Source organism: Thalassophryne amazonica, chromosome 5 (assembly GCF_902500255.1).
Source record: "Thalassophryne amazonica chromosome 5, fThaAma1.1, whole genome shotgun sequence".
NCBI lineage: Eukaryota > Metazoa > Chordata > Actinopteri > Batrachoidiformes > Batrachoididae > Thalassophryne > Thalassophryne amazonica.
The window spans coordinates 33,125,474-33,152,039 of NC_047107.1; the positions used below are offsets into that span (position 1 = coordinate 33,125,474).

General features: G+C 44.9%; 1 protein-coding gene across 1 annotated transcript in view; it reads right to left on the reverse strand.

Moving 5' to 3' along the window:
* Positions 1 to 19,093: 19,093 nt before the first annotated feature.
* Positions 19,094 to 26,566, reverse strand: part of prlhr2a (prolactin releasing hormone receptor 2a) — a 46,441-nt gene continuing 38,968 nt past the window's right edge. Inside the window, exon 2 of the mRNA XM_034169942.1 lies at positions 19,094 to 20,270. Coding sequence (XP_034025833.1) covers positions 19,634 to 20,270 — 637 coding nt within the window. The 3' untranslated portion in view covers positions 19,094 to 19,633. The remainder of the gene's footprint in view (positions 20,271 to 26,566) is intronic.

Below are 26,566 nucleotides of genomic sequence, written 5' to 3' on the forward strand. Positions count from 1 at the left end.
TATATATATATATCAGAGGTGGGATGAAGTCACCGTCAAGTCATTTTGTCCCATGTCGGTGGTCATTATGGTGTGGATGTCATGTGGTCTCCGCTCACCCAGTCTAGTATTTTGGCCACAAAGGGAGGGACTTAGATTAAGTTTGCCCATGCCTTTTGATCAATTTTCAAGGACTGTGCCTGCATGATAGATTGCTTTCAAATTTTTATAGAGAAACCCAGAGATCTCAGGGCAAGGGCACAAACCTAATCACGTCATAAACAACACAACACCATGAATTATCTTACTGGCATTACTCCCCAAGCTGTCGTTTCTTTTATTTCAAAAGGCTGGGGTGGGAGAACAAGTGATAAACACATCACCGGAAAGAGTGGGTTTAAAATAATTAGTTACCAGGAGATGTTGCTCCTGGTGACAGGGGTTTTCTTGTAGGTGACTCAATGTTTTAATGCAAAACTACAAATACCAGCTTTTACCAAGGGTAAAACCAATGACGTATGGTGGACATAGAAGCAGCAAGAGGTTTGGCAGCAGTGAGGATTCATGTAGAACAAGTGATTAGTCATGTCAGACAGAAGCATATTATGTTGTCCAGGTCAATTCCCATAAATTTATGCAAATCAAGATCTGACAATAGTCACACCACTTGAGATAATATATTACAACAAGAGCAATCAGCGATTAATGACGTCCGCCAATGCGGTCTGGATCACCTCCAAAATTCAGTAGAGTCTTCCATGCCCTAATATCTACCTGTTGTGCAAATTTGGTGAGAATCTGTGAAGTAGTATTGACGTAATCCTTTAAAGCCTATATAAAGTGAAATCTTGATCCAGAATCCGCATCCAGATTAACTTCAAAATTCATTGGAATCTTCCATGCCCTAATATCTATCTGTGGTGCAAATTTGGTGATAATCCATGAAGTAGTTTTGACGTAATCCTTAAAATCCTATAAAGTGTAACTTGATCCAGAATACGGATCCAGATCACCTTCAAAATTCATTGGAGTCTTCCATGGCCTAATATCTATCTGTGGTGAAGATTTTCTCAAAATCTGTGCAGTACTTTTGACGTAATCCTGCTAACAGACAGACAGACAGACAGACAAATAAATAAACGCTGATGACTTTATTATGTCCTTGGTGGACATAACAAGCAACAGGCTGGAGCACCGCGCTCATAGAGCGCAAACCTCTGCCAACACTCGTTTTCAATTCCACATATTTTTACCTTGGAAAAAATTTTCAAGGAAAAAATCCTGTTAGAAGTGGCTTTTCATAACATAAAATATATAATGGCTGAGTGGATCCTTGTCATTTGATTGGTGGGTTGTATGTCAGAGAGAAAACTGACCCACCTTTCGTCAAAAAAGTGACAGCTGCCAATCAAAATCGGCCACGTCACTAAGCCCCGCCCCCTCTATGACGTCATAGCCAATCAGAATTGATGACGTCACTATGTCCCGCCCCTAAGCCCCTCCCCTAGTCCCGCCTCCAAGCCCCGCCCCTTATGACGTCACAGCCAATCATACTCGATGATGTCATTATGCCCCGCCCCTAAGCCCCGCCCCTAGTCCCGCCTCCGAGCCCCCGCCCCTTATGACGTCACATCCAATCAGAGTCGATGACGTCAGTATGTCCCGCCCCTAAGCCCCCGCCCCTGGCTCCTCCCCTAGCCCCACCCCCAAGCTCCTCCCCTAACCCCAGCCAAGCACCGTCTCCAAGCCATACCTCCCCTCCCACCCAGGGTCTAATATTTTAATGTCATTTTATTTCATGAATTAAAGAATGATTAAAAATACCTAGATCTTTTTAATGTATTAAAGAATTAACTAATTCTGAAATAATTAAACATAAATCACTGTCTATTATTTAATGTCCCTTTAATATCTTTAATTCTTAAATTATTACGTTTCCTTTTCTGTTTTTTAATTCGTAAATTAAAGAAGGGGAACAAATACCCGTCTCTCTCGGCTGTAAGTCTTTGCAGCAAGACGGTCAAATACCCACGCATAGAGCCGCTCGCGGAAACATGACCCCACGGCTGTAAAACCTGTTGCAGACGCTGTGTCTGTGTGAGTGCGTGTGTGTGTGCGTGTGTGTGTGTGTGTGTGTGTGTGGGTGTGTGTGTGTGTGTGTGTGTGTGGCGGGACACCCGCTGAGCGGAGATGCTGCCCCGAGGTGATGAACCCGAAGAACAATAAACAATGCTCCTTATCACTCACGCCAGATGATGTTTTCTTTTAAGATATTAGCCGATCGATCATGGGGCGCGGGACACCCGCTGAGCGGAGATGCTGCCCCGAGCCCGAACAATAAACAATGCTCCTTATCACTTACGTCCCTGGGAACGAGTCAGCGAGCATTTCCACTACGACCGGTGAAGAGTGAAGATGCCTGGACCCCCAGCTATGGGTATAAAATAGAATAAATTTGCGGAAAAAATCCTGGAAAACCATGTTGTTTAATTAAGTTTTCTTGTCTTCGAGCAGAGTGCGAAAACCGCATCAGCTTTCAGGGTAAGTGATTTAAGTAATCTGTTTTGATAGAAATGAGTGTTTTTAAATGATGCACGCCGTCTGAAACTGTCTTTTTTTTTTTTTTTTTTTAGACAAAACCACGCAGACGGTCCAGAGCGCGTTCGGACCCGTCCTCGGTAATATATTTGAAATAGTACAGAATATCCGCTTGCGAGGGTGATGCTTTGTATTCATTTATTTATGTTAATTCTAGAAATCAAGTCAGAGCCCCCTGAAGAAGTTCGAAGGCTGGAAGCCCCGACTTCACCACGCAGATGTAAGTACAGCGATCGAGATTAAATCACGATTAAAACTCTGGAATAACCCGATTTTTTCTGTCACAGCCCATGGAGAAGCGGGTCAGCGGGAGAGACCCGTAAAACGATCCGCGGATGTACACGGTAAGGAGTCGGAGTTTATGTATTTATTTATTTTAAATATTTAATAACTAACGATTTTCTCTTTTTTCAGCACGCGGTGGAGGGAGACCGTCTATTTTCCACAGAGACGCAAGGCTCGAAGATATTCTGAGCTGGGATTAACCTCATCACGCAACTTTCTTGAAAATGTGTAGTCTGTTTTTATTTTTTTATTTTTTCTCTTATTCCGATGGAACGGGAGAATTCATTTTGAAGAGGTATATTAACTGAATTTCTTGAGGTAGATTCTTCCTGCTACAGATTTTAAAAGATGGAAGGAGAGAATTCACATCGGGAAAATAACTTCGGACGTGTATTGGATTTAAACGCTTCAATAATCGACTCAGCAGGGAGCGCTCCTGGAGCAGATGGCCCATTACCCGAGGCGGTAAATTCGCCGCCTCAAAATAACATCGAGTCCGGAGAGAGACTTTTAAGTCGTGTTCGTTTAACACCGTTAAATGAGGCTCTTAACAATTTAGCGGCTGAACGAGAATCGGAAGAAATTAACCCCTACATCATTTCTGCGATTAACGCTATAAATTCGACGGTCCAGTCTGATACTGAAGAGCCCCCTGACCCCCCGCACACCCCACCTCCAGACGAGTCCGGTCCCGCGGCGTTGAACCAGGTACGTCTGACTCCGTTAAATAATGCCGTAAACCTCCTCGCGTGTGAAGTTAATCCTCACGTCCAATCCGCGGTGGATGAATTAAATCAAACGCCTAACGACGCTCGCGCTTTTTCACCTTTAAGAAGTCCCTCCCCGCGCAATGCGCGCGGAGAAGAGATTTTAAACAGAGCTCGTTTAACCCCGATAAACGCGGCGATCTCTGTTTTGATGGAAGACGGGGATGATGCACGACCGGGACCCAGCCGACACTCTCCCATGACGGGTGGTGGGGCTGCTAACGTCATCAGGAGACCTGCTTTTAACAATATCGAAATCAGGCTGCCTCTCAATTTCCAGCGCGCCGACGAAATTCCCGACTACGCGGAATTTTACCGTAACGTCGTTGGGGCTCTTCATAACTCGGTCGAAAAGGCTTTAACACACGCCAGGGCCAGGGACTTTATCCAAATGGAGATTCGTGGGGACTCAGTCTACAACGAGGCCGCTTTGATCAGCTCATATAACGACGCTGGCGATGTGACGGGCTTCCAAAATCTGTTAGAACGATTGATACAATCAAATTCCAACGTTTTATCCGACGAGTCTCTGGAATTAGTGGTTCAAGTCATCCGCAACCAGAACGGCGCAGGGAAGCGCAGAATAGATGACCTCCTCCATCACGAGGTTCTGAGGAAAAAATCCAAATGCCTTAATATCGTGTATAATCCTGACAACAGTTTATGTTTCGCGATAAACCTCGTTCAGTTATTGAATCCTCATCTGAGTACGCACGAGGCGGAGCAGCGCGGACTGGCGTTACAAAATAGCGTCGGATTAACGGAAGCTACGCCGGTATCTTTAGAGCAGGTGGGAAAATTTGAAAACGCTCTGGGTTGTAAAATTGTGGTGTTTTTCAGAGCCGAAGGGGAGAGAAAGCTGACAAAATTCCAGACAGGAATACCGGCGCAGCAGAAAACTCTTTTCGTTTTTCTGTTTAATAATCATTTTTACGGAATCATCGATTTAAAGAGATTTTTGGGAGTGAAATATGTATGTAAGTTTTGCTTTGAGGGGTACAATAACCACGCCTCCCATAATTGTCCGTCATATTGTAAAATTTGTGAATCCACGCAGTGTTATGAGAAAAATAACCCTGTATTCTGCAGCGAATGTAACAAGGAGTGTCGCTCTCCCACCTGTTACAGCCTGCATAAACAGCCGAAGTATCGTCCTTCCGCCGGTAAGTTCGTTAATGTGTGTGATAACAGAAAAAAATGCCCTCGATGTAAACGTGAGTATTACATAGCGTTTTCTAAAAACAGCGCTCCGCACGTGTGTAAGCAGAAGAGGTGTCATATATGCGGCGAGGCTCTCCAGGAGCCGAGCGAGGGTCACCTCTGCTATATGACGCCGGTCAAAGCTGAAGAGACGCATTCAGAGAAATATGTTTTTTATGATTTTGAAACGTATGTCGATAATAACGGGGAACACGTACCGTTTTACGTCAGCGCTGTAACAAAGACGGGTGATTTTTGGAGCGCATGGGGGACAGACTGCGTAGCCTGCTTCTTTAAACATTTTAGAACGAGAAAATTCAAAGAATACGTGTTCATCGCTCACAACTCAAAAGGTTTTGACGGCTATTTGCTTCTAAAGTATTTAGTCCAGCAGGGCGTAACCCCCGCTGTGATTATGACCGGGAGTAAACTATTACTCATGACAGACGCCGCCTTTAAACAGAAATATATAGATTCGTTATCTTTCCTTACAATGCGCTTATATGCCTAAAGCCCTGGGGATCCGGCTGAAAGACGAAATCATCCGCAAAGGTTACTTTCCGCACCTGTTCAGTTCAGAAAAAAATCTGAACTATGTCGGTCCGTACCCGGACTCAGCGGCTTACGGGGTCGCAAATATGTCAGAGGGAGAAAGAGAGGAATTTAACGCGTGGTACGTGCGGAAAAAAAAACCGCAATTTTCGATTTTAAAGCCGAGGCCGTTATGTATTGTGATAACGACACAAAAATCTTGGCTGCAGCCTGCTCCAAATTTATGTCTGAATTCATCGCTGAAACACTCGTGGATCCTTTACCTGCGTTACAATCGCCTCGGCGTGTATGAAAGTCTTCCAAACTAACTTTCTTGCTCCAAAAACGCTGGCGATCCCCTCCGCCGACAATTATAGAACGAGGCATAAAAAATATTCGGACGTGGCCGTGCAATGGTTAGAATGGGTTGCTGAGACGCAAAACATTATCATCGATCATGCTCTAAACAGGGGCGAGAAAAAAATAGGAGGTTATTATGTTGATGGGTATGCTCAGATTGACGGCCGGATAAAAGTGTGGGAGTTTCTCGGATGTTTTTACCACGGGTGTGCAAGGTGTTTTACACAGCATGAAATAAACCCTCTCACAAACACCTCATTTGGAGAGCTCCACGCAGCGTGTCAGAAAAAAATAGCCTTTCTGCGGGCTATGCCGGGCGTCACCCTCAACGTAATTTGGGAGCATCAATGGCTTGAAATGAGGCTGAGGGATGAGAGCGTTCGGTGTTTCCTCGCCCGCAGGGGGTTACCGCCGCCCCTCGAACCTCGCGACGCTTTATACGGCGGTCGGACTTGCGCGGCCCGTCTGAGGTACACGGCTGAGCAAGATGAGACGGTCTATTACGTCGACGTGACCTCGCTGTATCCTTACGTTAACGTAAATTTCACATATCCCACGGGGCATCCGGAAATTATCGAGAGAAATTTCCGAGACCCCAGGACTTATTTCGGGCTCATCAAAGCCATCGTGTACCCGCCCCAGGGGCTAAAATTCCCCGTCCTCCCACACAGAACTCCTCACGGTAAACTGGTGTTTACACTGTGTCGCACCTGCGCTGATGAAAATAATCAAGCTGCAGCGTGCACACACAGTCAGCAGCAGAGAGCTCTGTCTGGGACTTGGACGACCCCGGAATTCCACAAAGCTCTGGATACAGGCTATGCTGTAGCTAAGATTTTTGAAGTCTGGCATTTTGAGGAAAAAAGTGATAAAATCTTTGAGGGGTACATAAACACCTTCTTAAAACACAAGCAGGAAGCCTCTGGTTTCCCTCCCGAATTTGATAAAGACTCCGAGAGCAGAGAAAAATACATCACGGACTACTGGCTGAATCAGAAGATTCGTTTAGACCAGAAAAAATCAGTCACAATCCGGCAAAACGACAGATGGCTAAGATCTGCCTCAACTCCTTCTGGGGGAAATTCGCCCAGAGGGCAAATCTGACGCAGACCGCGCTCGTTAAAAATGCTGACGATCTGTTCAGGTATCTGTTTTCTGAAGAGTACGAGGTCACATATCTAACATTCCTCAGCAGTCAGGCGGCTATGGTTCAATGGAGGTACGGCCCGCGGCACGTCAGCCGACCGGGTAAAACCGTTAATATTTTCATCGCGGCGTTTACAACGGCGTACGCGCGTTTGACCTTGTACGGTTTTATGGAGGCTGTGGCAAATCCTGACAGGATTCTGTATTATGATACCGATAGCCTGATTTACGTTTGTAGCCGGGGTGAAACCCCGCTGCCTACCGGTAATTATCTGGGGCAGCTCACCGACGAGTTGAACGGCGACGTCATCACAGAGTTTGCAGCGGCGGGACCTAAAAGTTACGCATATAAAACCGCACGAGGTAAAACGGTCATGCGTGTGAAGGGGATCACTCAAACCCACGAAAGCTGTCAGAAAATAAACTTTGACAGCGTCAAAGATCTGGTCGAGGGTTATATAAAAGATCCCGCCCTCGCTGCATCTATCATAACGCTGCAGCAGGGAATTAAACGTCATAAAAGCAGTTTCAGTTTGACAAACGTGTCATTTCAAAAATCCTTCAGGGTGGTGTATGACAAGCGGCGTCTTTTAAAGGACGGGGAAACCGAACCGTTCGGATTTTGAAACATGTCTCACTCTGGAAATACGGTGGAGATTGACCCCAGACTTCAGCTCCCATTCTCCTGTCTCATCGTTGGACCGAGTGGTTCGGGAAAGACTGTGTTTGTGAAAACATTGCTGGAAAATTGTAGCCACGCTATGAGATATGTGCCTGACAACATTGTATGGCTGTATACGTCTGAACAACCTCTGTATTCTGAACTGAAGAATAAAAATATTAAATTTGTAAGAGGACTCCCTGACTCATTTCTGGACGACAGCCTTTTCCCTGAAGGTCAGAGCCATCTGGTTATTTTGGACGATCTCATCTTTCAAGCAACGGATCATCCTGAAGTTGTAAGAATTTTCACCCAGTACAGACATCACCGGAATATGAGCGTCATCATGATCACACAGAACGTGTTTCATAAAGGGAAATACAGTCGAACCATCAGTTTGAATTGTAATTATATGGTGCTGTTTAAAAATCCCAGAGACAAGTTACAGATGAACATTCTGGCTCAGCAAATGTTTCCCGGCAGAAAACAATTTTTTTTGGAGGCACTTGATGATGCTACGAGCGTACCTTACGGGTATTTATTACTGGATTGCACGCAGGAGTGTCCAGATCAGTTCAGACTGAGATCGGGATTACTCCCGCACGAGTGGCCCACAGTTTATTTACAGAAAGATAAACGGATATGAGCTCTCTTTTAAAAAGGAACGCCCCCGCTCTTAAAGCGCTAATCAGAGCCGGGGCGAGGGAGCGTCACCACAGCCTGAAGACCTGCAGGGCGGAGCTTCTGAAAACTTTATCCGAGATCGCTTTGAATATATTAAAGGGGAATATCGCCTTGAGCGACTCTCAATTCCGGGCCTTGAAAAAACGAAAAAGAGTTTTACGTCTTCTGGCCGACAGAAAAACCAGTTATAAAAAGAAGCGGGGAGCGCTGATTCAGACGGGCGGCTTTCTCCTGCCTCTGCTCGCCGCGGCCCTGCCCGTTATAACGAGTCTAATAGTACCAGAGGATAATGGCGTCAAAGCGGCGCAAAAGATGTTTTTACTCACTCCACAGCAGATGCTTCAACTCAGTCATTCCGTTCCGCCGAGCGGAAATAACATCAGACAAACGGCGGAAAATGATTTAGACTCGCGAATGCGAGGTATACTGGAAGAACGTACTCACTCTCCTTATGAAAAAATTAAAAAGTATGAGGCTCTGCTGCAGCGCTATTTAACCCTGATCAAGCAGGGGGAACTCGAATCACGCGTATCACCCTTCGATAATTTCCTCATAATATATTCAGCGTTTCTACGCTCTCTGGAGGGGATATTCTTCAGGACCTCTGTGACAGTCTCATCCTCCTCCTCCTCCTCCTCCACCCCCTCCTCCTCAGGTTGCTTAGCGACGCGAGTCTCTTGCGGGGGTGAAACGCGTGATTCGAGTTCCCCCTGCTTGATCAGGGTTAAATAGCGCTGCAGCAGAGCCTCATACTTTTTAATTTTTTCATAAGGAGAGTGAGTACGTTCTTCCAGTATACCTCGCATTCGCGAGTCTAAATCATTTTCCGCCGTTTGTCTGATGTTATTTCCGCTCGGCGGAACGGAATGACTGAGTGAAGCATATGCGTAACTTTTCGGTCCCGCCGCTGCAACTCTGTGATGACGTCGCCGTTCAACTCGTCGGTGAGCTGCCCCAGATAATTACCGGTAGGCAGCGGGGTTTTCACCCCGGCTACAAACGTAAATCAGGCTATCGGTATCATAATACAGAATCCTGTCAGGATTTGCCACAGCCTCCATAAAACCGTACAAGGTCAAACGCGCGTACGCCGTTGTAAACGCCGCGATGAAAATATTAACGGTTTTACCCGGTCGGCTGACGTGCCGCGGGCCGTACCTCCAATGAACCATAGCAGCTGACTGCTGAGGAATGTTAGATATGTGACCTCGTACTCTTCAGAAAACAGATACCTGAACAGATCGTCAGCATTTTTAACGAGCGCGGTTCTGCGTCAGATTTGCCCTCTGGGCGAATTTCCCCCAGAAGGAGTTGAGGCAGATCTTAGCCATCTGTCGTTTTGCCGGATTGTGACTGATTTTTTCTGGGTCTAAACGAATCTTCTGATTCAGCCAGTAGTCCGTGATGTATTTTTCTCTGCTCTCGGAGTCTTTATCAAATTCGGGAGGGGAAACCAGAGGCTTCCTGCTTGTGTTTTAAGAAGGTGTTTATGTACCCCTCAAAGATTTTATCACTTTTTTTCCTCAAAATGCCAGACTTCAAAAATCTTAGCTACAGCATAGCCTGTATCCAGAGCTTTGTGGAATTCCGGGGTCGTCCAAGTCCCAGACAGAGCTCTCTGCTGCTGACTGTGTGTGCACGCTGCAGCTTGATTATTTTCATCAGCGCAGGTGCGACACAGAGTAAACACCAGTTTACCGTGAGGAGTTCTGTGTGGGAGGACGGGGAATTTTAGCCCCTGGGGCGGGTACACAATGGCTTTGATGAGCCCGAAATAAGTCCTGGGGTCTCGGAAATTTCTCTCGATAATTTCCGGATGCCCCGTGGGATATGTGAAATTTACGTTAACGTAAGGATACAGCGAGGTCACGTCGACGTAATAGACCGTCTCATCTTGCTCAGCCGTGTACCTCAGACGGGCCGCGCAAGTCCGACCGCCGTATAAAGCGTCGCGAGGTTCGAGGGGCGGCGGGTAACCCCCTGCGGGCGAGGAAACACCGAACGCTCTCATCCCTCAGCCTCATTTCAAGCCATTGATGCTCCCAAATTACGTTGAGGGTGACGCCCGGCATAGCCCGCAGAAAGGCTATTTTTTTCTGACACGCTGCGTGGAGCTCTCCAAATGAGGTGTTTGTGAGAGGGTTTATTTCATGCTGTGTAAAACACCTTGCACACCCGTGGTAAAAACATCCGAGAAACTCCCACACTTTTATCCGGCCGTCAATCTGAGCATACCCATCAACATAATAACCTCCTATTTTTTTCTCGCCCCTGTTTAGAGCATGATCGATGATAATGTTTTGCGTCTCAGCAACCCATTCTAACCATTGCACGGCCACGTCCGAATATTTTTTATGCCTCGTTCTATAATTGTCGGCGGAGTCCGCGCTGCTCCGCCTCGTGCGTACTCAGATGAGGATTCAATAACTGAACGAGGTTTATCGCGAAACATAAACTGTTGTCAGGATTATACACGATATTAAGGCATTTGGATTTTTTCCTCAGAACCTCGTGATGGAGGAGGTCATCTATTCTGCGCTTCCCTGCGCCGTTCTGGTTGCGGATGACTTTGAACCACTAATTCCAGAGACTCGTCGGATTAAAACGTTGGAATTTGATTGTATCAATCGTTCTAACAGATTTTGGAAGCCCGTCACATCGCCAGCGTCGTTATATGAGCTGATCAAAGCGGCCTCGTTGTAGACTGAGTCCCCAGAATCTCCATTTGGATAAAGTCCCTGGCCCTGGCGTGTGTTAAAGCCTTTTCGACCGAGTATGAAGAGCCCCACGACGTTACGGTAAAATTCCGCGTAGTCGGGGAATTTCGTCGGCGCGCTGGAAATTGAGAGGCAGCCTGATTTCGATATTGTTAAAAGCAGGTCTCCTGATGACGTTAGCAGCCCCACCACCCGTCATGGGAGAGTGTCGGCTGGGTCCCGGTCGTGCATCATCCCCGTCTTCCATCAAAACAGAGATCGCCGCGTTTATCGGGGTTAAACGAGCTCTGTTTAAAATCTCTTCTCCGCGCGCATTGCGCGGGGAGGGACTTCTTAAGGTGAAAAGCTGCGAGCGGTCGTTAGGCGTTTGATTTAATTCATCCACCGCGGATTGGACGTGAGGATTAACTTCACACGCGAGGAGGTTTACGGCATTATTTAACGGAGTCAGACGTACCTGGTTCAACGCCGCGGGACCGGACTCGTCTGGAGGTGGGGTGTGCGGGGGGTCAGGGGGCTCTTCAGTATCCAGACTGGACCGTCGAATTATAGCGTTAATCGCAGAAATGATGTAGGGGTTAATTTCTTCCGATTCTCGTTCAGCCGCTAAATTGTTAAGAGCCTCATTTAACGGTGTTAAACGAACACGACTTAAAAGTCTCTCTCCGGACTCGATGTTATTTTGAGGCGGCGAATTTAACGCCTCGGGTAATGGGCCATCTGCTCCAGGAGCGCTCCCTGCTGAGTCGATTATTGAAGCGTTTAAATCCAATACACGTCCGAAGTTATTTCCCGATGTGAATTCTCTCCTTCCATCTTTTTAAAATCTGTAGCAGGAAGAATCTACCTCAAGAAATTCAGTTAATATACCTCTTCAAAATGAATCTCCCGTTCCATCGGAATAAGAGAAAAAATAAAAAAATAAAAACAGACTACACATTTTCAAGAAAGTTGCGTGATGAGGTTAATCCCAGCTCAGAATATCTTCGAGCCTTGCGTCTCTGTGGAAAATAGACGGTCTCCCTCCACCGCGTGCTGAAAAAAGAGAAAATCGTTAGTTATTAAATATTTAAAATAAATAAATACATAAACTCCGACTCCTTACCGTGTACATCCGCGGATCGTTTTACGGGTCTCTCCCGCTGACCCGCTTCTCCATGGGCTGTGACAGAAAAATCGGGTTATTCCAGAGTTTAATCGTGATTTAATCTCGATCGCTGTACTTACATCTGCGTGGTGAAGTCGGGGCTTCCAGCCTTCGAACTTCTTCAGGGGGCTCTGACTTGATTTCTAGAATTAACATAAATAAATGAATACAAAGCATCACCCTCGCAAGCGGATATTCTGTACTATTTCAAATATATTACCGAGGACGGGTCCGAACGCGCTCTGGACCGTCTGCGTGGTTTTGTCTAAAAAAAAAAAAAAAAAAAGACAGTTTCAGACGGCGTGCATCATTTAAAAACACTCATTTCTATCAAAACAGATTACTTAAATCACTTACCCTGAAAGCTGATGCGGTTTTCGCACTCTGCTCGAAGACAAGAAACTTAATTAAACAACATGGTTTTCCAGGATTTTTTCCGCAAATTTATTCTATTTTATACCCATAGCTGGGGGTCCAGGCATCTTCACTCTTCACCGGTCGTAGTGGAAATGCTCGCTGACTCGTTCCCAGGGACGTAAGTGATAAGGAGCATTGTTTATTGTTCGGGCTCGGGGCAGCATCTCCGCTCAGCGGGTGTCCCGCCACACACACACACACACACACACACACACACACACACACACACACACACACACACACACACACACACACACGCACACACACACGCACTCACACAGACACAGCGTCTGCAACAGGTTTTACAGCCGTGGGGTCATGTTTCCGCGAGCGGCTCTATGCGTGGGTATTTGACCGTCTTGCTGCAAAGACTTACAGCCGAGAGAGACGGGTATTTGTTCCCCTTCTTTAATTACGAATTAAAAAACAGAAAAGGAAACGTAATAATTTAAGAATTAAAGATATTAAAGGGACATTAAATAATAGACAGTGATTTATGTTTAATTATTTCAGAATTAGTTAATTCTTTAATACATTAAAAAGATCTAGGTATTTTTAATCATTCTTTAATTCATGAAATAAATGACATTAAAATATTAGACCCTGGGTGGGAGGGGAGGTATGGCTTGGAGGCGGTGCTTGGCCGGGTTAGGGGAGGAGCTTGGGGGTGGGCTAGGGGAGGAGCCAGGGGCGGAACTAGGGGAGGAGCCGGGGGCGGGGGCTTAGGGGCGGGACATACTGACGTCATCGACTCTGATTGGATGTGACGTCATAAGGGGCGGGGGCTCGGAGGCGGGACTAGGGGCGGGGCTTAGGGGCGGGGCATAATGACGTCATCGAGTATGATTGGCTGTGACGTCATAAGGGGCGGGTCTTGGAGGCGGGACTAGGGGAGGGGCTTAGGGGCGGGACATAGTGACGTCACCAATTCTGATTGGCTATGACGTCATAGAGGGGGCGGGGCTTAGTGACGTGGCCGATTTTGATTGGCAGCTGTCACTTTTTTGACGAAAGGTGGGTCAGTTTTCTCTCTTATGTCACCTGACATGGATTATTTGTACCATTTGCTGTTGTGTTTCACTGACAGTGCAATAGTTCTTTTAGCGTGTAATTTTGGAACTATATAAAATGTGCTATTGCACAACTCGACCACAGCGCATGCTCCCACTACCAGGGGCGGCGTTTCGCAAAACATGGCGGAGTTTGTTTTGTTGGCGGACAACGAATTGAAGAAGGTAATTGACGCTGCTAATTCTTCTAACACACATACACACACACAAACACACAAAAACTAATTCACCACAACGTAAGCCATCTGGAGGCATGAAGAGCTGTTAGGATGGAGTTAGGATGAAAAGGTGGACAAATTTGTGATGAGATTTTTCGCAGAAGTAAGCAGACTGCACACGAAGTCAGTGGACAGCATCACGGATTACTGAGAACAATTTTGGACTCCTATTTAAAGTTCGTGTTGGACTGTTAACCGCCAGTGGAACACCAAAATGTAAGTCCCTTTTCTGTTGTTTATAAATGAATAAAATATCAAATGACAAGGATCTGTTTTCACCGTTATATAATGTTTCACCGTTATATGAATGTTTTTCATTCTTTCAATGGAAGGAATATTTAATTCAGTAAAAGATGAAACATACCATTCAACAAGGTGTACCACTGAACTCATAAACATTCATTATTTATGAGGTGAAAGCTGGAACAAAGCATTCAACAAGGTGAAGCCAAGTGCAAACTGTCAGGCGATAGTGAGTGCCAGTCTGCACCTCACTTTCAAATATGAGAGTGACTGGGACATGTTTGGTTAAATTTAATTGGCCACAAAATCTGTAATGTGGATCAGATCTGGATCAAACTTTTGTCAGTCAGTAAAGGATACTATCCTGCACAACACACGAATATGAAATAAATTTGGTCTTAGGAATTTTTGAAAATTTGTTCAATGCTAAAGATAGGGATTTTTCCAGTTTTCCAAGATTTGGCCTGACTTTGCCCTTTGACCTTGAAAATTGAATCACTTCTTGCATATGAATCTTGAGTAAAGATTTCAGAACAATATATGAAAAATTGTGGGCTCCAGGCTGTTCCCAAACAGACAGACAAACAAGCAAGCGGGCGAAAATATAACCTCTTCCAACTTTGTTAGCGGCGGGTAATAAGTGAATGAAGGCATATCAGTGCTTCCGATCATCTTCTGAGCTTTAGCTCTTTTGACCTTATTCACAGTTTTGGCACAGTCTACACTAGGGGTGGGCATTCACTGCAGACACTGTAGGTTTTCGTTCCTCAGCAGGTGATTTCATGAATGTTCAGATCTCTCAGCAGGTGATTTTATTGACGATCAGTTATTTATGTTCAGGGCTCATCTGACTTCATCGTGAAGATTAAATTCATGTAATTATACCTTTCTGCAAAGTTTGCTGGTGGTCAAAGCCTTATTCGCACACATATTGTTATGATCCGCAAAACTGATATCGAGTTGGAAGATGGTGGACATGGCAAAATTGACATTTGTTTACCTTGGAAACTACTGTCAGCAAACAGTGTTTATATGGCGGATGCAAATCACACATTTAAATGAGATAATGATTAGGTTTGACAGAGTACCATCATTTTGAAATGTAAACAATGAGAAACCGGTCACTGATTTCTGGTGTTTGTCCCTTAAAACACAGGTGTAAATTACCAAGATCTTCCCACCTTCAAATGCTCATAACAGTGTGTCCTGGGTCTTCCCAGGACACACTGGAGGGACTACCTCTCCCAGATGGTTAGGAAGAGTTATTCCATCCAAATACACCTAAACTCTCTTTCTGAGGATGACGATGTAAAAACACTAATAATTCTTTTGATTCAATTAAAGGTCCACTTATGAAGCCTTTTTTTTACTACTACTAATACTACTTATAATAATAATTATAATAATTTCCAGTTAGTTTTCAAAGGAGTAATCAGTAATTGTATTACTTTTTCAAAATAACTGTGGCAACACTGGTCCTCAGCATGCTGAGTCTGAGTGTATTTACATGAGCAATGATGACATGCAGCTTGTGTCATTCACCCAGCCTGCTCTGAAGTACTTGTAGCTGTCCTTATTCTTGTGGGCCTTCATTGTTTGTAAGGTGTAGGGTGAAGGGTTCTCCATGAGGTACACCATGATGTCACTGAACTCCAAGGCCAGCAATATCAAAGAAAGCAACACGGTAGGTGCAGTGTAGGGATAACAGACACCCAAACGGCAGTTTTCTCCTTGTACCGCTGTAATTCAACACCAGAAAGATGGCTGGTATGTTTGGTTACTCCACTATCAGGTTTACCGTATTTTCCACACCATAAGGCGCACCTAAAAGCCTTAAGTTTTCACAAAAATCCGCCGTGCGACCTATAATCCGGTGCGCCTTATGTGCACACTGAATTCCAAAATCTGTAAAAACGACCGACGTCTTTGACCGTCAGAATATCGGACCATTTCCCGCTGACACAAGGACGTAATACGTAAAGTACGTACGCTAGCAGCATAGAGTACATACCTTGGCAGCGATAAACCAATCGGAGAACATTACGTAATACGTAAAGTACGTACACTGGTAGCATAGAGTACGTACGCTGCCAGTGATAAACCAATCAGAGAAGAGTCCGTGAGTCCGTGGTACGTACACTTACCTCCGCCACTCCTCCGGTAGTTACCGTGTACAGGTATCCTGCAAAACAACATTTGTTTGTCTAAGGACCCCCGAAAATGGCACCAGCAAAGAGACATGCTTACGAGGCACAATTCAAACTGCAGGCTATCAGTTACGCGGTTGTTCATGGGAATAGAGCAGCTGCGAGAGGAAACAAGAAAATGAACTGCGCCAAGTTAAAAAGACCAAACGGAGTTTCCGCAGAAACAAAGTGAGGTGGCCACAGCTAGAAGACCAGCTGTTCAATTCAGACACAGAAGATGAAGGCTTCGATGGATTTGTGACAGAACCATAATAAAAAATAATGTGAGTACCATATTGTTAAATACCGGTAGTTCAAAGTTGTTAAAAAGTTCAAATAAACTCACCGTTTTGCTTCCATGACCTTTTTTTTTTTTTTTGTAGACTATATGTTTTAGCGTGCTCCTTTTGTAAGGGTTAAGTACCCGCTAATTGAGGCCGCGCCTTGTAATCCGCGTTTTGTAAGGGTTAAGTACCCGCTAATTGAGGGCGCGCCTTATAATCCGGTGTGCCTTATGGTGCAGAAAATACGGTAGTTCATGTTGAGTTTATCACTAACCACCTCCCACACTTCGCGGTATGTACCTGTAAATAATCCTGGGTGCGATATGTTTAACCGGCAATATGGCGGCGGTTAGCGGCCGGGTCACATGACTGCAAAGCCCCTATAGACAGACAAACAATTCACACCCGCACGCACACCCATGGGCAATTTAAAGTTTCCAATTTACCTAACAATGAATTGGAGGGAGGAAGCCGGTGTAACAGTATATCTTCCCGAAGATATACTGTTACACCACAGCACACCACCTCCGAGTGTTGTTACACCACAGCACCCGGAGGAAACCCACACAAACACGGGGAGAACATGCAAACTCTATACAGAAAAGCCACAGGCGGGAATCAATCCCATGAACTTCTTGCTGTGAGGCAACAGTGCTAACCACTAAGCCACTGTGCTGCCCCGCCAATAATCACCAATTTTTTTTTACAATCTAACTGCTGCATACAAAGATGAGAAAAGCGCTCACATTGCACACAGATTCATCTTCAAAACACAAAATGACTGATTTGAAAATACAGTGTCAAACCAGCTCTAACATTGTCATGGATATGCAGTGTGGCAGTTCAAAGCTCTATACTTTGTAAAGATGCTCAAACCCAAAAAAGAAAGTCATGATAAAACATTCTCTTGGCTTGTGTTTATTTACATTTAAAGATTATTTATACACTTTGCTGATTTCTCGCAAATCACCCTGGTAACTGTTACTCTGAAGGTCCAACATATTGTGGCTCAATGGGTTCGGTTACTGTTGAGTCCATTCATCATTTGTTGTGACTTCCTGCTTTCTGGATTAGTTCATTGTTCACTGTCACTTCCTGATCCTTGGAGCAGTCCATTTATTAGTCCACTGTTCATTTGGACTTCCTGCGATTCATTCAGTTCATTGTTTATCCTACAACGAGCTGCCAACAACTCAGTGCGACAGTGAATGAATCACGAGTCAAAAGGTTGCATTGCTGTGGCACTGACGGCTCAATACTTCACTGAATGAACTGAGAGTTGAATGCTCCTTTGATTTAAAAGCACAGTGAAACTAGAGCGCCGCGCTCATAGAGCACAAACCTCTGCCAACACTAGTTTCCAATTCCACAAAAATTTACCTTAGAAAAAAATTTTCAAGGTCAAAGTCCTGTTAGAAGTGGCTTTTCATAAGTTAAATTAGATGTGATCAAATGTCAGGAGTATGTATTTAGTTCAGGCACTTGAATCGGTTCTTTTGTGGTGTTATCAGGTTTTGTTTTGTTTTGTTGTTTCAACTTTTTCAGTTTCGGAATTCTTTTTCAAGATAATTTTCACAGAACATTGGTTATCTTTGCTATGCACAATTTGTCATTGGTTTTTGGCACTTGGTTTTTGCCTGATAACAAACAGGCATAAAATTGGAACCTCCATCCAATTTTGGTGGTGCAGGTAAATCCATAACAGTAAAGTGAGAGTGACGGAGACACTTTTGATTGAGATATTATGCAAAATGTACACCAAACGAGCTTTTCAACATTAAATTCAAATGTCCATAAAATCCACAATCTGTATCAGATCCTGATCAAACTTTGTCAGAAGATAGTGAGTGCCAGTCTGCACTTCACTTCCAAATATAAGAGTGACTGGGGCACGTTTGATTAAGATATAATGTTAAATATACATTAAATGGTTGTTTTTGACATATATTTGAATTTTTGAATATTCCTTCAATGTTAAAGATAGGGATTTGTCCAGTTTTCCAAGATTTTCCTGACTTTGACCTTTAATCTATGACCTTGAAAATTAAATCAGTTCTTGTTTAACAGGATATGAATCTTCAGTAAAAATGTCATAAAGATATGTGAAAAATTGTGGGCTCCAGGCTCTTCAAGATCAGACAAACAGACAAACAAACAGGTGAAAACAGAACCTTCTCCAACTTCGTTGGCAGAAGTAATAAGCATCAGTCAACATGAACAAATCTTTGTCCATAATTGTTAATTTCAAATATCACATAGCTCTGTCAGAAGTGCTTCGGTTGCCAGCTACTGTACACATCACAAAAACAGAAGCAGCCTTGAAATTTTTAATCTGGCCTCACTCTGGATGAGCCGACAGGACCGGACACATTATGATCAAGCCCCAACCTGTGGTGCTGAAAAATGAAGCCAGAACACAGAACGGCCAGATTGTGCAGTTCCTTGAATGCCCACTTGAGGCTGGCTCCAAAAATTATTCACTTCCCATAGACCCCCATGTTAAAATCCCAACTTTACAGCAGAAACAAATGTTTACAGCCTTTCACAAAAGAATGGTTTTGGTCTCTGTAGCTAGTTGAATGGGAGGGAACATTCTTTAATAAACATCAGTATAAACTATTTTAAGCAATAAAGTTGGGAATAATTACGTGCATGGTTGCTGTGAGTGACAGCCGGCAAGAGGAGTCTAGACTAGAGTCTAGAGTCCATACTGCCAGAGGGTGCTACCTGCTGTGGACCTGGCTGTTTCTGCCCTTTTCTTACAAATATTACACTGTTACAATAAACAAAGAAATTAAGACAGAGTGTTGGTGTGACCATAAATTTGTTGACTGCAGACATAATGAAATACTGATGGCTGAGTTGGAAAAGGAAGATATTCCAAGCTACAAGAACATCGAGTGTACTCAAGCATCTTCCATTTTCTTGTGGAAAAAGGTGATCTTGGCCAACATGATACACCCCGACACAGTTTTATCAAGTGTTTTGAACATTCCCAAAACTCCACCTATACACCCCAACACCATGAAATGAGGTTGGGAACACAATGTTTTGACTGGTGCATACAATACAGTTAATGGAGAGCATCTTTATGTCCTCTTAACTCAACCCACGTGAGGCAGGATTCAAACACCTGTGCTTCACAGAACCACACTGGCAGTAGCGCAGTTGTTGGCTGAGATACCGATGCGGCGGTGGCATGTGAACATTTTCCGAAGCTCAGCACGGAAGCGGTCGTGTAGCCAGGCATACAGGAAAGGGTTACAGCAGGATGAGCTCATTGCACACAGGTGACACAGCAGCTGAATGAGCAAGAAGTATCGCTTATCGATCAGATCGATGTCAATGTCACGCAGAATGTTGAACACACTGATGGGCATCCAGCAGACACCAAACGCTGTGACAACCAGGCTCACCAGGCGGAAAGTTTTACGTTTGCGCATGCGCTGAGCCTCTGCCTGACTCTGGGTGTGGTGCCCGGGTACAACACAGTTCCGTAGTTTTACAGAAATGCACAGGTAAGAGGTGCACAGTGCCGATAGAGGTAGGACATAGGTGATGAAAAGGGTGCTGTACGCGTAAGCGAGTCGCTCCTTCTCCTGTCCCATCCAGAACTCCTCGCAGATGGTGAAGCCCTCATTCTTAAACTCCACGTGATAGGTGTGAGCCACAGCTGGAGCTACTAGGCCACAGGACAGCAGCCACATCCCAGACAGAAGATACGTGCATGCCAGGACTGAAATGCGCTTTTTCAGTGGGTGCACTGTGGCATAATACCTAGAAAGAAGAGTAAAGCTTCAGTTGTTTGTACATTATCTGTTCATCTTAAGTCATTGCATCATCCTTTAACATACCTTTTATGTACTTGCTTGTGTTGTAAGATGCATCTATTAAAAAAAACAGCTTCATATCACAAAATTCTACAGCATATGATTCATGGTGGCACTCAGAAGTCTGCCTTTAATATCAACACTCCTGGTAACCAAAAGAAGGAAAGAAGCACTATTGTTGTTCATTAGACCTACAAAACCTTTGTGATTATACTAACAATAACCATATTAATAGGTGAAAAGTCATTTCATTACCTATTTTATGTTTTACTATTTAATACCCTTAATTGGAGTAAGTGGTTGAAGAGTGAGTGAGTGAGTGAGTGAGTGAGTGAGTGAGTGAGTGAGTGAGTGAGTGAGTGAGTGAGTGAGTGAGTGAGTGAGTGAGTGAGTGAGTGAGTGAATGAATAAGTGAGTGAGTTTTACAATTGAATGTGATTTAAGGGATTAATGTGATTAAAATTTGAGTCTGGCATATTGATTAGTCTGGCATGTCAATTATCCTGTTGTTTTTTGTCTGTTAGAGACCTCTCCCAGTCAAATTTAGTAGATATAATAACAGTTTTTGGCAAATACTATTCCAGCAGAATATAAAAAACTACAGTCCTTGGGCAGTTACATTTATGTTTTTGTACATTATGTCAATTTTTAGTAACTCAGCCACATGGGGTGTTGCAGCCAGTACATTCTGAGTGCCAGTCCCAAGCCCGGATAAATGAGGAGGGTTGCGTCAGAAATGGCATCCGGCATAAAACAAGCCAACCCAACTATGCAGACTAAGAATCGAATTTCCATACTGGATCGGTCGCCCCTGTTAAGAACGTCCGCCACCGGTGCTGTTGCCCAATAGGGTGCCGGTGGAAATTGGGCTACTGCTGGGCAAAGACGACAAAGAAGAGAAGGAGAACGTTTCCACAAACAGCAGGAGAAGAAGAAAACTAGAAGGGTGGAAATGAGAGTGGGGACTTTGAATCTTGGTAGTATGACTGGTAAAGGGAGAGACCTGGCTGATATGATGGAGAGGAGAAAGGCAGACATATTGTGTGCGCAAGAGACCAAGTGGAAGGGAAGTAAGAGCAGGAGCATCGGTGGTGGGTACAAGTTGTTGTACCATGGTGAGGACAGGAAGAGAAATGGTGTTGGGGTCATTTTAAAGGAAGAGTATGTTAAAGTGTGTTGGAGGTTAAGTGAGTGTCTGACAGGGTGATGAGTGTGAAGTTGGAAATTGAAGGGGTGATAATATCATCAGTGCATATGTCCCACAGGTAGGTTGTGAGATGAAGGAGAAAGAAGATTTCTGGAGTGTGTTAGATGAGGTGGTGGAGAGTGTGCCCAAGCATGAAAGAGTGGTGATAGGAGCAGACTTCAATGGGCATGTTGGTGAAGGGAACAGAGGTGATGAGCAAGTAATGGGTAGATGTGGTTTCAAGGATAGGAATGGGGAAGGACAGATGGCAGTTGATTTTGCAAAAAGGATGGAAATGGCTGTGGTGAATACCTACTTTAAGAAAAGGGAGGAGCACAGGGTAACACATAAGAGTGGACGAAGGTGCACACAGGTGGACTACATTCTTTATAGGAGATGCAAGCTAAAAGAAATCAGAGACTGTAAGGTGGTGGCAGGAGAGAGTGTCGTTAGACAGCATAGGATGGTTGTTTGTAGGATGACGTTAGAGGTGAAGAAGAAGAAGAGAGTGAGAGCTCAACAAAGGATCAGATGGTGGAAGCTGAAGGAGACTGTTGTGTGAAATTTAGCGAGCAGGTGAGAGAAGCACTGGTTGGAGGGGAAGCAATTTTGGACAACTGGAAAAGTACTGCAGATGTGGTGAGAGAGACAGCTAGGACAGTACTGGGTATAACATCTGCACAGTGGAAGGAAGATAAGGAGACTTGGTGGTGGAATGAAGAGGTCCAGGAAAGCATAAGGAGAAAGAGGTTGGCGAAAACGTTTTGGGATAGTCGGAGAGATGAAGAAAGGAGACAGGAGTACAAGGAGATGCGGTGTACGGTGAAAAGAGAAGTGGCAAAAGTGAAGGAAAAAGCATATTGTGCTGTACAAGAAGTTGAATAGTAAGGAAGGAGAAAAGGACTTGTACCAATTGGCCAGATAAAGGGACAGAGCTGGAAAGGATGTGCAGCAGGTTAGGGTGGTAAAAGATGCACATGGTAATGTGCTGACAAGTGAGAAAATCCTTGAAATCCTTGAAAGAGTAATTTCCATTCAATTTAACAATCATCTCAAATTTAATAATCTACACTCAACAAAAATATAAACGCAACACTTTTGGTTTTGCTCCCATTTTGTATGAGATGAACTCAAAGATCTAAAACTTTTTCCACATACACAATATCACCATTTCCCTCAAATATTGTTCACAAACCAGTCTAAATCTGTGATAGTGAGCACTTCTCCTTTGCTGAGATAATCCATCCCACCTCACAGGTGTGCCATATCAAGATGCTGATTAGACACCATGATTAGTGCACAGGTGTGCCTTAGACTGCCCACAATAAAAGGCCACTCTGAAAGGTGCAGTTTTATCACACAGCACAATGCCACAGATGTTGCAAGATTTGAGGGAGCGTGCAATTGACATGCTGACAGCAGGAATGTCAACCAGAGCTGTTGCTCGTGTATTGAATGCTCATGTCTCTACCATAAGCCGTCTCCAAAGGCGTTTCAGAGAATTTGGCAGTACATCCAACCAGCCTCACAACCGCAGACCACGTGTAACCACACCAGCCCAGGACCTCCACATCCAGCATGTTCACCTCCAAGATCATCTGAGACCAGCCACTCGGACAGCTGCTGGAACAATCGGTTTGCATAACCAAAGAATTTCTGCACAAACTGTCAGAAACCATCTCAGGGAAGGTCATCTGCATGCTCGTCGTCCTCATCGGGGTCTCGACCTGACTCCAGTTCTTCGTCGTAACCGACTTGAGTGGGTAAATGCTCACATTCGCTGGCGTTTGGCACGTTGGAGAGGTGTTCTCTTCACGGATGATGCGAAGGAGATGTGTTGCACTACATGAGGCAAATGGTGGTCACACCAGATACTGACTGGTATTCCCCCCCCCCCCCCCAATAAAACAAAACTGCACCTTTCAGAGTGGTCTTTTATTGTGGGCAGTCTAAGGCACACCTGTGCTCTAATCATGGTGTCTAATCAGCATCTTGATATGGCACACCTGTGAGGTGGGATGGATTATCTCAGCAAAGGAGAAGTGCTCACTATCACAGATTTCGACTGGTTTGTGAACAATATTTGAGGGAAATGGTGATATTGTGTATGTGGAAAAAGTTTTAGATCTTTGAGTTCATCTCATACAAAATGGGAGCAAAACCAAAAGTGTTGCGTTTATATATTTGTTGAGTATATATGAGGAATTTCAATCTGGTTTTCGCCCCTCCCACAACATAGAGACAGCTCTCATCAGAGTGACCGACCTCCTGATGGCCTCTGACTCTGGTTCCACTTCCCTCCTCATCCTTCTTGACCTCACTGCCGCGTTTGACACCATAGACCATCACATCCTCCTGCACCGTCTCCAGCACCACATTGGTCTCTCCCACACTGCCCTTCACTGGTTTCACTCCTACCTCACTGACCAGACCGAGCATGTGGTCCTGGGGGACGCTAAATCTTGCCCCCACACTGTCACCTGTGGGGTCCCCCAGGGCTCCGTGCTCGGTCCCACCCTCTTCACCATTTACATGCTTCCCCTCGGGTGTGTCGTTGGCAGGCATGGAATCCACTTCCATTGCTATGCTGACGACACACAGCTCTACATCAAGGTCACTCCCTCTGCTCCTCCCTCTGCCTCCATTTCCCACCTCAACTCCTGCCTGGAGGAGATAGGGGCATGGATGAGACAGAACTTCCTGCAGCTGAATGGCTCAAAAAACAGAAGCCATTCAAACCGGTACTCCTCACCAACTCCACTCCTCTCTCATTACTTCAATTTCTCTCTTTGGCCACAGCATTCCCCTCTCTCCCTCTGTTACCAATCTCGGGGTCAGGTTTGACCCCCACCTTTCTTTTGACAGTCATGTCAATAACATCTGCAAAACCACCTTTTTCCACCTCCGTAATATTTCCAAACTCCGTTCTTCACTTTCCCTTTCGGCTGCGGAGAAGCTCGTCCATGATCCCTGGCAGGAGCATTCAAAAGCTCCAGTATGTCCAGAACAGCGCTGCCAGGGTCCTGGTGAGGGTCCGGAAACACGAGCACATCACCCCCATCCTTCACACCCTCCACTGGCTCCCCATTCACTTCCGTATAGAGTACAAGATCCTTCTGCACACCCACCACTGTCTCCATGGTGATGGCCCCACCTACCTCACTGACCTCCTCACTTCACATACCTCTGGCAGAACCCGGTCAGGCCAACAGCACTGTCTGCTCCCGCCCAGGACACGGCTCAAGACCATGGGGGTCCGGGCCTTCGAGGCTGCTGCTTCCCGCCTGTGGAATGCCCTCCCAGACCACCTCAGGGCCCCACAGACGGTGGATGCTTTTAGGAAAGGATTAAAAACCTTATTTTTTAGAAAAGCTTACAGCTAGTTTTTAACTAATGTATGTATGATGTATTGTAATTTTATCTTATCTCTTTTATTGCTGTTTTATGTGCACTTTAAGATTTGCATTCAAATTTAAAGTGTGGTACAAATAAAATTTATTATTATTATTATTATAAGTAGATGAGTTTAAATACGTGGGGTCAACTGTTCAAAGTAATGGAGAGTGTGGTAGAGAGGTGAAGAAGAGAGTGCAGGCAGGGTGGAGTGGGTGGAGAAAGGTGGCAGGAGTGATTTGTGACCGAAGAATATCAGCAAGAGTGAAGGGGAAAGTTTACAAGACAGTAGTGAGACCAGCTATATTGTACGGCTTAGAGACGGTGGCACTAACAAAAAGACAGGAGGCAGAGCTGGAGGTGGCAGAGCTGAATATGTTGAGACTCTCTTTGGGAGTGACACGAATGGACAAGATTAGGGATGAACATATCAGAGGGACAGCTCAGGTGGGACAGTTTGGAGACAAAGTCAGAGAGGCGAGATTGAGATGGTTTGGACATGTGCAGAGGAGGGACCCAGGGTATATAGGGAGAAGGATGCTGAGGATGGAGCCACCAGGCAGGAGGAGAAGAGGGAGGCCAAAGAGCAGGTTTATGGATGTGCTGAGGAAGGACATGCAGGTGGTTGGTGTGACAGAGGAAGATACAGAGGACAGTGAGATGGATTGATCTGCTGTGGTGACCCCTAACGGGAACAGATGGAAGACAAAGAAGAAGTCAATTTTTTAATAGTACATTTTAAAAGTAGAAAAAAGCTTCTGTTCTTTAAATTGGCAACATTGTGAGAAATTGGGTTTTGTCTGCTTTTAAAAGGGAAATATTGTTGAGAATTTCAAGTTAAATGTCCTCAAAATCCTAAAATTATGCTCGTCCTGAGATCCTCATTTCTCTCATGAAGGATGTAGAAAGTTACTGAGTTCCAACATGAACTTGGGTAAACATTCCACAGGTTAGTGGAGCACTACCTTTGTACACACACACACACACGCACGCACGCACGCACGCACGCACGCACGCACGCACGCACGCACGCACGCACGCACACACACACACACACACACACACACACACACACACACACACACACAGGTGTGCCTTAGGCTGGCCATAATAAAAGGCCACTCTAAAGTGTTCAATTTTATCACACAGCACAATGCCACAGATGTCGCAAGTTTTGAGGAAGCATGCAATTGACATGCTGACTGCAGGATTGTCCACCAGTCCTGATGCCCATGACTTGAATGTTCATTTCTCTACCACTGGTGTGCCCAACCAGTCATCGCGTACTGAGTTCCACTAGACTGTATGACACTGGACTCATCAAGAGGATGTAGTGCTGCTATAATGGACTGGTGCAGAAGGTGGCAGCAATGCACTGATAAGGATCCCTGCTGTTAAATGTCATAGAAGAAGAAGAAGAGCTCTTGCTCTTCTTTTACGGCAGAGGATGCAGAAGAGAAAACCCCTCAAAAACGTATCATTTTCATTCAGAGTTGGAGGACAATTATTATTATTATTTTTTTATTCAAATAGCAAATCCCTGTCTTATCTGCAATGCTAATGTGGCTTTACCAAAGAAAGGAAATTTGGAGTGGCATTTCCAGACGATTGACAAGATCTACGATGCAAACTTCCCAGCTAAATTACCTCGGCATGCCCAAAAA